Source organism: Amphimedon queenslandica, unplaced genomic scaffold (genome assembly GCF_000090795.2).
Source record: "Amphimedon queenslandica unplaced genomic scaffold, v1.1 AMPQUscaffold_13241, whole genome shotgun sequence".
Lineage (NCBI taxonomy): Eukaryota > Metazoa > Porifera > Demospongiae > Haplosclerida > Niphatidae > Amphimedon > Amphimedon queenslandica.
This window is the reverse complement of record NW_003546523.1, coordinates 88,064-99,825: the sequence shown is the minus strand read 5'-3', so window position 1 is coordinate 99,825 and position 11,762 is coordinate 88,064. Positions and strand designations below refer to the sequence as shown.

Genomic DNA, 11,762 nt, shown 5'->3' with positions numbered 1-11,762 from the left:
ATAATCATAGTTAGAGTATTTAACATTAATAATAGTTAGACGATCCTACTGTCTGTACAGACAGACAGACAGGCAGACGTTTTCTCGCCTTAGTGGGGTGAGCTCAGGCTCGCCCCAATTATGATACAATAATAATAATTTATTAAAGTCACATCAAAAGTACTTTCCCCTAAAGATCCAAACTTTATGCCATGAACAATGTTAATGAAAGATAAAAATTATATGTTGCAGAATGGGTTTTCAGAACCAAAGGGTTTGTTTAGGCTACCAAAAACTCCTAGTCTTATGTCTTACCTGCTAAAGTCTTGATTCATCCACACTTCACATACATGAATGATCTAGTCTAGGCTGCTACATGGCACCATAGCACATTCACAAATAGGTATCCAATGGGCGTGGTCTTACCCACGTGTGTCAGCATGGGAAGAAATATATCAGAGTAAGCTAGTGGTCTGTCAAATTGATTTTTATTTCTTTTAAAGCTAGATATGTCTTCTATAGATATAAAACTTGTAAAGTAATTATAGTGATCTGTCAAGCATTGAAATAAGATGAGTCAAATTAATGAATTATAATTATCATTTTTGTACATGTTTGTCACTATTTTATCTAATTCATAGGTTTGCAACTTTGCATGGGTGTGGTCCTTAGCAGCTATAGCTATGAAGTGGAGTGAGATGTCTTTAATACTGCTAGCTTTCTTAACTTTATATGTGCCAGTTCAACCAGCATCTTTAAAAGCTTCAGCTACTGGGATTTTATGTGATGCTTGCTCGGAGATGGTGGATACTATCAGGAAACTGGCTGAGCTGAAAACCAGTGAATCATTGATAGAAGAAGCAGCAATAGAGTATTGCAAGTTATTTAAACTAGCTGATGATCGAATTTGTAAAATGATCATTCCAGAGTTTAAGGTATGACATTATTATGCCTTATATTAAAAGCTGTCTCATTTAGGATGAGGTTCTATATGTCTTTGATCATACTGCACTCTCTACTCGGGAAATATGTGGCACTATTCTTGATGATAAATGTGGTATACCCTATAATCCTCTTAAACAACAATGGAGCATTCCTATACCTGGTGGAAAACCTATTAAACCATATCAACCACCAAAAGTAATAATAATTGCAATCTGCCAAGTGTATATCTATTGTAAATATTTTATTATGTAATATGTAAGATGACAACGATAAAAAATTCAAGTATGTGTACTAGTTTCATAATTAATACTTCATAAATTATTAATGATAACTCCTTACGAATATTGATTTTAGATGTATATTATTTTATTTTACAACACTCAGCAATGTATGTATAATATTGTCTATTGTTAATATTCATTGCATACTATTACCATGTACAGAATGCTGTAAAAACTGCCTATTGTCATTGACACCACAGGTTAATACTACTAACAAGATTCTTTACATATCTGATATTCATTGGGACCCTCAATATACTCCTGGCCTTCAAGCTCGTTGTGATGAACCATTGTGCTGTAGACCACCACTACCAAAAGGTATTAATAACTTCTATTTCAAAAAATTAATTTATTGATTATAATAATTATTAAAGTGTTTTATGTTGTTGAGTTTGAGATTGCATGGTACTCTAACTTGTAGGAGCACCAAACAATTCAGCTGGTTATTGGGGTGAACCATTCTGTGATTTACCAATGCAAACACTTGTCAACTTAATGGAACATCTCAATAGTACCCAGGAAGAGGTTTGACTTGGTAGAATAATAATATTATAACTATTACCACAATAGTTTGATTGGATTTACTTGACTGGAGATTTACCAGCTCATAATGATTGGGAACAAACTAAATCTGGTCAAGTTTCTATTTTTAATAGGATCATTGGTCTCTTTAATGAATACCTCCCAGATAAGCCATTGTTCTATTCAATTGGTAATCATGAAAGTGATCCTGTTAACAGGTATTAAAAGATCCTTACGTAATTGAAATTATTTTAGTACATTTATAGTTTCCCTCCTTCTTCTATAACTGAATATTCAATGTCATGGCTCTACGATAACGCTGCTGACATGTTAAAGAAATGGTTAAACACACAAGATGCCATTGATACTCTTAAAAGGTTAAATTAATTTCCTACAGTGATAGTAATTTACAACTACTGTTATAGTGGGGGATACTACTCCATTGATTTTAATGGACTAAGAATCATTTCTTTACAAACTAATTATCATAACAAGCAGAATTGGTGAGTTGGTTAATATCAAGCAATAGGAAATTAATGATAATTATTTTGATTTAGGTGGTTACTAGTAAACAGCACTGATCCTGATGGAATGTTACAATGGTTTATTGAGAAGTTACTTGATGCTGAGAAGAAAGGAATAAAGGTTCATGTAATAGGTCATATTGCTCCAGGAGATGATCCTTGGAGTCAAAACTATAAGAAAATTGTTTTGAGGTATACAATAAAAAATTAATTTATAACTTGCTAAATTAATTTGTCACTGACAAAAATTCTTTATATAATTTTTGTTTGCACAATTCTTCTAATCACTAGGTTTGAAAATACTATTTCAGCACAATTTTTTGGCCACAGCCATGTAGACAAGTTTCGTGTTTTGATGGACTTTGAAACTAGCACTGATCCTAGACCTTATAGGTAACTAGAGTCTTATTGCAATTCTTACTTTTATTTTGTGAGCTCATATTCATTTGATAATATTTTTCTAGTGTTGTGTATATTGGTCCTAGTGTGACGTCAATGACAGAATTGAATCCAGGATACAGAATTTACACTGTTGATGGTAATTACAATGAGTCCTCTAGACAAGTACTGAATCATGTTACGTACATACTAAACATTACTGATGCTAATCTTACTAATAAACCAAAATGGATCCATGAATACTCAGCTAAAGTAAGACAATGAGTATTGTAATGATACATTATCATGAACATATAGGATGCATACAATATGACTAATCTCACACCTGATAGTTGGTTATCTTTACTAAAAGAGTTTTTAACTAATAATGATCTCTTCTTAAAATATTATCAGTAAGTTCTACAAATGAATTAATAATTTAAAAAAATTTTTTTTCTAGTTATATTTCCAAGTCTTTTAATATGGAGTCGCAGTGCTCTGGCCATTGTCAACATTCTACAATTTGTTCTTGTTTATCAACTTTTAGTAATATTTCTGCATGCGATGCTATTGCTCCTAACCTCGTAACTCAAGAACAAATGATGCTGTATGAAGCAGCTCATGAAGACTGTTAAATGCTGCTACATGTACTAGCTGTTCTTTTCAATCGATTAAATGAAAAATTAGACTAGATCTCCAATAGATCTATTGTTGGGCGTGGCTGTTAGAGGCGGGCGCGGCGATACCAGAAATTTTGAATCGATACCGATACCAAGTAGTCTGAGTCTCAGTATCGATGGTATCGAGTAGTGAATGAGTAGTCAGCTACTACGCATGCGCAATTAAGTTATAATTAGTTATTTATAAAAATTAATGAAAATACATAACCCGCCATTTTGTAATTATTAAGGGGTGTGGTCATAATTATGACGTAATAAAATAGGTGTGGTGGGGCGTGGTTACTCACTACTCGATCGATACCAGGATTTGGTATCGAGTACTTGGTATCGGAGGCCTGGTATCGGATATATGAGTACTTTGGTATCGTATCGCCCACCTCTAGTGGCTGTTTTGCTGTTGTAACTACCTGTGCTTTTTGTGCAGCTCTTAAAATGGGATCCTATGCTGTGTTGCTCTCCTTCGCTTTGCTCTTTATATGCCAGTTCCAAACAGTTTATCTAGTATCATTAAGGAAGATGACCCTGGATCTCAGCAGGTCTACACCTGAAGTTGCTAAAAGCCTTTCATGTGATGCTTGCTCAGAGATGGTGGATGCTGTCAGGAAACTGGCTGAGCTACAAGCCAGTGAATCATTGATAGAAGAAGTATTAATAGTGTACTGCAAAAAATTTAATCTAGCTGATGATCGAATATGTAAAATGATCATACCAGAGTTCAAGGTATAAGAGTAATAGAAATAATGTTAGATAGATTTGAATTTTAGGACGAAGTGCTGTATGTGTTTGATCATACTGCACTCTCTACTCGGGAAATATGTGGCACTATTCTCAATAATAAATGTGGTACAATATATGATCCTCTTAATCAACAATGGAATGTTACTATTCCTGGTGGTAAACCTCCCATTAAACCATATCAACCACCAAAAGTAAGTCGGCATACATTATGTTAAATATAGTTATGCTTCAATGATGACCTTTGCATTTATCATTGTGCATATAATGAGCACAATGTACATTATAGTTTACAGAAATTTTAGACCAGGATTATTTATTTATTATTTTATTTATTATTGATTTATTTATTATTAATTTATAGCAATGAATTACATAACATAATACAATGATCAATGTTATTCATGTTGTGCTATGTTCTTTTATATAAAAAGAATGTAAATCATGTGATCCTACCAGGGCTATTAACATTATATCTTAATGTATACATGCTTTTTGCTATAGGTAAACATTACTAACAGAATTCTTCATATTTCTGATATTCATTGGGACCCTCAGTATACTCCTGGCCTTCAAGCTCAATGTGATGAACCATTGTGCTGTAGACCACCAATACCTAAAGGTTAATTTTTAAATTACTGATATTGATTAAAATACATAAATTATTTTTGCAATGCATTTTACAGGGGAATCAAATAATTCTGCTGGTTATTGGGGTGAACCATTATGTGATTTACCAATGCAAACTCTTATAAATTTAATGGAACATTTTAATGATACTCAAGATCAGGTTGGTACAGTGATTATATAACAGATAGGATTGTAACATTCTAGTTTGACTGGATATACCTTACTGGAGATTTGCCACCACATAACGTTTGGAATCAGACTCAAGATGATCAGATTTATGTATTTAATAAAATTATTAATTTGTTCTATGAGTATTTACCAAACAAGCCACTATTCTTTTCAGTTGGTAATCATGAAAGTGCACCTGTTAATAGGTAAGATCATAAGACCCATCCTTAACTATGAGCTTATTTCTTGTAGCTTCCCTCCTGCTTCTATCACTGAGTATTCAATGTCATGGCTATATGATGATGCTGCTGAGCTGCTTCAGAAATGGCTAACCACAACAGATGCTATTAATACATTTAAAAGGTTAGCCTTGTTCCCATGCACATGTTGGTCATTCACATTATAGCGGTGGATTCTATTCAATTGACTTCAATGGATTAAGAATTATTTCTTTGCAGACTAACTATTACAATAATCAAAATTGGTAACTAATAATTATAAATAATATTTAGTGATGGGCATCGATGATCTAAATTTAGGTGGTTGCTGATCAACAGCACTGATCCTGATGGAATGTTACATTGGTTTATTGAGAAGTTACTCGATGCTGAGAAGAAAGGAATGAAGGTTCATGTACTGGGTCATATTCCTCCAGGTAGTGATTCTTGGGGTCAAAACTATAAAAAAATTGTTTCAAGGTAAATATACTAAAAGTTGTACAGATGATTGATACTGATCTTTAGATTTGAGAACACTATTGCTGGGCAATTCTTTGGTCATTATCATTCTGACACCTTCACTGTTTTAATGGATTTTGAAACCAGTTCTACTCCAAGACCTTATAGGTAATGTGTTGGGAAAATTATGTAATTTCAAAATTATTTTAATTGCTTTGTAGTGTGTGGTATGATGGTCCTAGTGTAACTCCAATAACAAATTTTAATCCAGGATATAGAGTTTATACTGTTGATGGTAATTACAATGAGTCGTCTAGACAAGTACTGGATCATGATACATACATACTAAACATTACTGATGCTAATCTTACTAATAAACCAAAATGGATCCATGAATACTCAGCTAAAGTAAGACAATGAGTATTGTAATGATACATTATCATGAACATATAGGATGCATACAATATGACTAATCTCTCACCTGATAGTTGGTTATCTTTACTGAAGGAGTTTTTAACTAATAATGATCTCTTTTTAAAATATTATCAGTAAGTTCTATAATTCAATCAATAACATATTCTTTACTTTTCTAGTTATATTTCTAAGTCTTTTGATATGGAGTCACAATGCTCTGGCGATTGTCAACATTCTACGATTTGTTCTTGTTTATCAACTTTTAGTAATATTTCTGCATGCGATGCTATTGCTCCTAACATCGTAACTCAAGAACAAATGATGCTGTATGAAGCAGCTCATGAAGACTGTTAAATTCTGCTACTGTTGTATTAAATCATTTTCATGAAAATTGGATCTCAAATATTTTTGGGCGTGGCTGTTTTGCTGTTGTAACTAGGGGTGTCCCGATTATGCTAATTTTTTACCTATAATTCTATTCAGAAATTCTCAAAAATTTGCCTATTATTCTTTTTATTCTGCCCTATTATTCTCACTTTATTCTTTATAATCATGAGCTAACTACAATAAAAATGAAAATTAGTGAGTCTGAGAAGCTATTTAAAGTATCACTATCAGCAGAGACTGCAAAATATAAGTCTCTATATCAATTTCAGAGCCTGAACTTTGTTCAAAATTGAGTTACAACTAGCTCAGGCATTAAAAAATTCAAAAATTGTGCATTTGCTGCTCTTTAATTAGAGTTTGGCTACTGATCGACCTATAGACCACCCTAGGCGTGAATTGGAAAAGTTATGAATTTCATTAATTTTATATACGGTACCCGCCCACACATCATAATTGGCTGCCATTTTGGTTGGCAAGTTTATTATGGAAGTCAATGGAGGCACGAAGAAAATGCCTCACTTACCTGCTGTAGCTCTATTAATAGCTAAAAAGCACTTGTTATAAGAAAGAGCAGCTGCCTCTAAGCTTCTCCTATCAAGGATTTGGTCAAATTTGCTCCAGAATTCTTAATACAGGTTTGTTTGTCTCCAACCAACCAAAATGGCGGCCGGAATTTATTTCATCCTAAACCACGCCTTACAACCGTAAAAATTTCTGATAATCTTCCTACGCATTCAATTCTCGCCTAGGGTGGTCTATTAGGCCAGCATTATTCTGGAATTGAAGTGCTACCTATTATTCCCAAAATTATTCCGGAATAATCGGGACACCCCTAGTTGTAACTACCTGTGCTTTTTGTGCAGCTCTTAAAATGGGATCCTATGCTGTGTTGCTCTCCTTCGCTTTGCTCTTTATATGCCAGTTCCAAACAGTTTATCTAGTATCATTAAGGAAGATGACCCTGGATCTCAGCAGGTCTACACCTGAAGTTGCTAAAAGCCTTTCATGTGATGCTTGCTCAGAGATGGTGGATGCTGTCAGGAAACTGGCTGAGCTACAAGCCAGTGAATCATTGATAGAAGAAGTATTAATAGTGTACTGCAAAAAATTTAATCTAGCTGATGATCGAATATGTAAAATGATCATACCAGAGTTCAAGGTATAAGAGTAATAGAAATAATGTTAGATAGATTTGAATTTTAGGACGAAGTGCTGTATGTGTTTGATCATACTGCACTCTCTACTCGGGAAATATGTGGCACTATTCTCAATAATAAATGTGGTACAATATATGATCCTCTTAATCAACAATGGAATGTTACTATTCCTGGTGGTAAACCTCCCATTAAACCATATCAACCACCAAAAGTAAATTCGATAGCCATTATGCTATTCATATCAGCATATAGTTATGCTTCAATGATGACCTTTGCATTTATCATTGTGTATAGCAGTGAATAACCTAAACACTATATTCATATTGTGATATGTCCTTTTCTAAAAAAATGCAACTCATGCAATGCTGGCATCTTGAAAACATCTATTTACACTATGCCTTAATGTACATGCTAGCTTTTTGCTATAGGTAAACATTACTAACAAAATTCTTCATATTTCTGATATTCATTGGGATCCTCAGTATACTCCTGGCCTTCAAGCTCAATGTGATGAACCATTGTGCTGTAGACCACCAATACCTAAAGGTTAATTTTTGAATTACTAATCGGAATCCATATTGATTGAAATACATAAATTATTTTGCCAATACATTTTACAGGGGAATCAAATAATTCTGCTGGTTTTTGGGGTGATCCGCGACAGTGTGATTTACCAATGCAAACACTTCTAAATCTAATAGAATATCTTAATGATACTCAAGATCAGGTTGGTACAGTGATTATATAACAGATAGGATTGTAACATTCTAGTTTGACTGGATATACCTTACTGGAGATTTGCCACCACATAACATTTGGAATCAGACTCAAGATGATCAGATTTATATATTTAATAAAATTATTAATTTGTTCTATGAGTATTTACCAAACAAGCCACTATTCTTTTCAGTTGGTAATCATGAAAGTGCACCTGTTAATAGGTAAGATCATAAGATCTATCCTTAACTATGAGCTTATTTCTTGTAGTTTCCCTCCTGCTTCTATCACTGAGTATTCAATGTCATGGCTATATGATGATGCTGCTGAGCTGCTTCAGAAATGGCTAACCACAACAGATGCTATTAATACATTTAAAAGGTTAGCCTTGTTCCCATGCACATGTTAGTCATTCACATTATAGCGGTGGATTCTATTCAATTGACTTCAATGGATTAAGAATTATTTCTTTGCAGACTAACTATTATAATAATCAAAATTGGTAACTAGATCTATAAAAATTAATGATAATGTCAGTAATGATGGATATCGATGATTTATAGGTGGTTGCTAATCAACAGCACTGATCCTGATGGAATGTTACATTGGTTTATTGAGAAGTTGCTTGATGCTGAAGCAAAAGGAATGAAGGTTCATGTACTGGGTCATATTCCTCCAGGTAGTGATTCTTGGGGTCAGAACTATAAAAAAATCGTGTCAAGGTAAATATACAAAAAGTTGTACAGATGATTGATACTCTTGTTGATACTGATCTTTAGATTTGAGAACACTATTGCTGGGCAATTCTTTGGTCACACTCACAATGACACCTTCACTGTTTTAATGGATTTTGAAACCAGTTCTACTCCAAGGCCATATGGGTATTATTATAGAAAAAAATTATAATATTTATTGCTTTGTAGTGTATGGTATAATGGCCCTAGTGTAACCACTTTTAAGTGTCAGAATGCAGGATATAGAGTTTATACTGTTGATGGTAATTACAATGAGTCGTCTAGACAAGTACTGGATCATGATACATACATACTAAACATTACTGATGCTAATCTTACTAATAAACCAAAATGGATCCATGAATACTCAGCTAAAGTAAGACAATGAGTATTGTAATGGTATATTATCATGAACATATAGGATGCATACAATATGACTAATCTAACACCTGATAGTTGGTTATCTTTACTGAAGGAGTTTTTAACTAATAATGATCTCTTCTTGAAATATTATCAGTAGGCTCTAGGAATTATAATGATTATTTTTTTCTCTTGTAGTTACATTTTTAAGTCATTTGAGTTGGACATGGAATCACAATATTCGACCTCCATTTGCTCAAATGCCCTAAATAAAAACTTGACAATCTGTTCTTGTTTAACAACATTTAGCAATATCTCTGCATGCAGTGCTCTTGATTCTGATAGTGATCTAAATATTACAAGAGAACAAATGATAAACTTTTATGCTACAGCTCATCAACACTGCTGATTAGAATTTTACTGATAAACTTTTATGCTACAGCTAATCAACACTGCTGATTAGAATTTCAGAATATAATTTCCTGTGTGCCAGTGTGTGGGCGTATTATACATATTATAGATAATCGATCAATCATGTCACAGGGCAGGACTGACTGGTGGTGGTGTGATCTGCTCATTTGCAGTAGCTCATCCCGTGTCAGCTGGCCCGCTCAGGAGAGCTTAACGTAAGGATAAATCGAGGGAGAACTGGCCAAAAAAAGTTGGGAATGAAGGGGCTCTTAGGAACCGTGCTTGTGTTGTTGATTGTATTTCGTCTCAACCAACCAGTTCAATCGGCATCCCTAAAGGGAATAACCTCTGGAATAGCTGATAGTGTACTGTGTGAAGCTTGTACTGTCATTGTGGATACCATTCAGAAATTAGCTGAATTTCATTTCAGTGAGTCCTTGATTGAAAAGGCTGCGATCGAGGCATGTGAAAAGTTCAAATTAGCCGATGATCGTATTTGCAAACTCATCATACCTGAATTTAAGGTAACATTGATGTTGCGATTGATTATGAACTAGATACTGCCATTATAAAATGTATTAAAATTTTGAAAATATCCAGTGTGAAAGAAATTTAACCTATAAATCACTGGATTGCCAATTGTATTTTTTTCCATTATGGTATACCGTATAGCGGGTTACTTCAAGGGTAACAAATTTTGCAGATTTTTCAAGATTCACAAAATTAATTCCTTGAAAATCAATTTAATACGGTAAAAGATGGCAGAATAGTGGAAATTTGCGAAAATTAATTCCGCGAACTTCTAGATAATGGTCATTCGCAAAATTTATTATCCTTGAAATTAACCTGCTATACGGTATGTCATTACGTGAAACAAGTTTTTAATTTGATGTACCTACTTAGCTTTTTGTTTATCTGAAATTAAACCCGACACCTCCTAAATTAACCTTGATTACCAGTACCATACAGTTATGTTGTGATAGTTGTCTATATCAAGTTCCAAGAGGTTGTACCTGTAAATTTAATATTAAGTTTTAATATTCATTTTATAGGATGAAGTCCTTTATGTGTTCGATCATACTGCGCTCTCTACTCGGGAAGTATGTGGCACTATTCTCGATGATAAATGTGGCACAACGTACGATCCTTTCAATCAAGAGTGGACTGTTCCTGTACCTGGTGGCAAACCTCCCCTCGTTCCTTATCAGCCACCAAAAGTACATGAATTAAGTACATATACATGCATGATGTGTATTTTATTACAATACTTGGCTTGATAGTTGGCAATGTGTATAGAGAGAGAGGTGTGTCATGAGTAGCCTGGATATACTGGTAAGGGATAGTGAGGTAGGAGTTGCTACTCACAGTTGGCAGTAAGTAAACTGATTGTCTTTGGTCAAGTGCTACTCTAGCTGTAGCTTTTATATGAAAGGAAATTAAATAATCAAAAAATTTATTTGTAGAAAAGCGTAAATTTGTCCTATTTTGTGTGATCTATGGTGATAAGAATGAACTTGTTATAACAATAAAGTCACTTTATAGATTGTTCAAATTTTGTATTTTTAGGTCAACATTACTAACAGAATTCTTCATATTTCTGATATTCATTGGGATCCTCAGTATACTCCTGGCCTTCAAGCTCGTTGTGATGAACCATTATGCTGTAGACCACCACTACCAAAAGGTATCACTTATCTAGAATAGTTGTTACCAGCTACTATATGTGCATAGTTGGGCGTTATAATTAAATTGTGCACATCCAAGAGAAAATTTCTACCTATTTCTTTATCGGCCAATTTTTTCTTTTCATAATTTAATTTTTTGTATTTCAGGAACTCCAGACAACTCAGCAGGTGCTTGGGGTGATGCTCACTGTGATGTACCACTACAAACTGTTGTAAACTTAATGGAGCATCTCAATGCAACACAAGATCAAGTGAGACAAAATACATGTATAGTTCTTGATGCTATATTTATTGGTATCTCTGTTATAATAGTTTGATTGGATATACTTGACTGGAGATTTACCAGCTCATAATGACTGGGATCAAACTAGAGCTAAT

At 33.8% G+C, this 11,762-nt stretch overlaps 4 protein-coding genes across 5 annotated transcripts in view; all 4 read left to right on the top strand.

The window, feature by feature from the left end:
- The first annotated feature begins 380 nt into the window (after positions 1 to 380).
- On the top strand, positions 381 to 3,296 carry LOC100633309 (sphingomyelin phosphodiesterase-like). The gene is made up of 13 exons (XM_011407347.2): positions 381 to 439; positions 483 to 914; positions 958 to 1,119; positions 1,406 to 1,523; positions 1,627 to 1,730; positions 1,776 to 1,945; positions 1,994 to 2,104; positions 2,153 to 2,230; positions 2,285 to 2,443; positions 2,543 to 2,644; positions 2,716 to 2,902; positions 2,948 to 3,042; positions 3,090 to 3,296. The coding sequence occupies exons 2-13, from the start codon at positions 663 to 665 to the stop codon at positions 3,262 to 3,264; spliced, it is 1,713 nt and encodes a 570-aa protein (XP_011405649.2). The 5' UTR covers positions 381 to 439; positions 483 to 662; the 3' UTR covers positions 3,265 to 3,296.
- A 253-nt stretch (positions 3,297 to 3,549) lies between these two features.
- LOC100633181 (sphingomyelin phosphodiesterase-like) lies at positions 3,550 to 6,336 on the top strand. Its single transcript, XM_003388490.2, has 12 exons — positions 3,550 to 4,029; positions 4,074 to 4,238; positions 4,549 to 4,666; positions 4,731 to 4,834; positions 4,879 to 5,048; positions 5,095 to 5,205; positions 5,249 to 5,326; positions 5,382 to 5,540; positions 5,586 to 5,687; positions 5,741 to 5,927; positions 5,973 to 6,067; positions 6,113 to 6,336. Exons 1-12 carry the CDS (start codon positions 3,742 to 3,744, stop codon positions 6,285 to 6,287), a joined length of 1,752 nt encoding a protein of 583 aa, XP_003388538.2. The 5' UTR covers positions 3,550 to 3,741; the 3' UTR covers positions 6,288 to 6,336.
- Positions 6,337 to 6,848: 512 nt separating this feature from the next.
- LOC100633054 (sphingomyelin phosphodiesterase-like) lies at positions 6,849 to 9,807 on the top strand. The gene is made up of 12 exons (XM_019999748.1): positions 6,849 to 7,479; positions 7,524 to 7,688; positions 7,906 to 8,023; positions 8,098 to 8,204; positions 8,249 to 8,418; positions 8,465 to 8,575; positions 8,619 to 8,696; positions 8,758 to 8,916; positions 8,974 to 9,075; positions 9,118 to 9,304; positions 9,350 to 9,444; positions 9,487 to 9,807. Exons 1-12 carry the CDS (start codon positions 7,192 to 7,194, stop codon positions 9,695 to 9,697), a joined length of 1,791 nt encoding a protein of 596 aa, XP_019855307.1. The 5' UTR covers positions 6,849 to 7,191; the 3' UTR covers positions 9,698 to 9,807.
- Positions 9,808 to 9,855: 48 nt separating this feature from the next.
- The window catches only part of LOC100632928 (sphingomyelin phosphodiesterase-like), a 13,101-nt gene continuing 11,194 nt past the window's right edge, over positions 9,856 to 11,762 (top strand). The window contains exons 1-4 of one of the 2 annotated variants that reach the window (XM_019999749.1): positions 9,859 to 10,223; positions 10,752 to 10,916; positions 11,266 to 11,383; positions 11,532 to 11,635. In XM_019999749.1, coding sequence (XP_019855308.1) covers positions 9,957 to 10,223; positions 10,752 to 10,916; positions 11,266 to 11,383; positions 11,532 to 11,635 — 654 coding nt within the window. In that variant the 5' untranslated portion in view covers positions 9,859 to 9,956. Of the gene's footprint in view, positions 10,224 to 10,751; positions 10,917 to 11,265; positions 11,384 to 11,531; positions 11,636 to 11,762 lie in introns of both variants that reach the window. The other variant, XM_019999750.1, reaches the window with a different exon arrangement.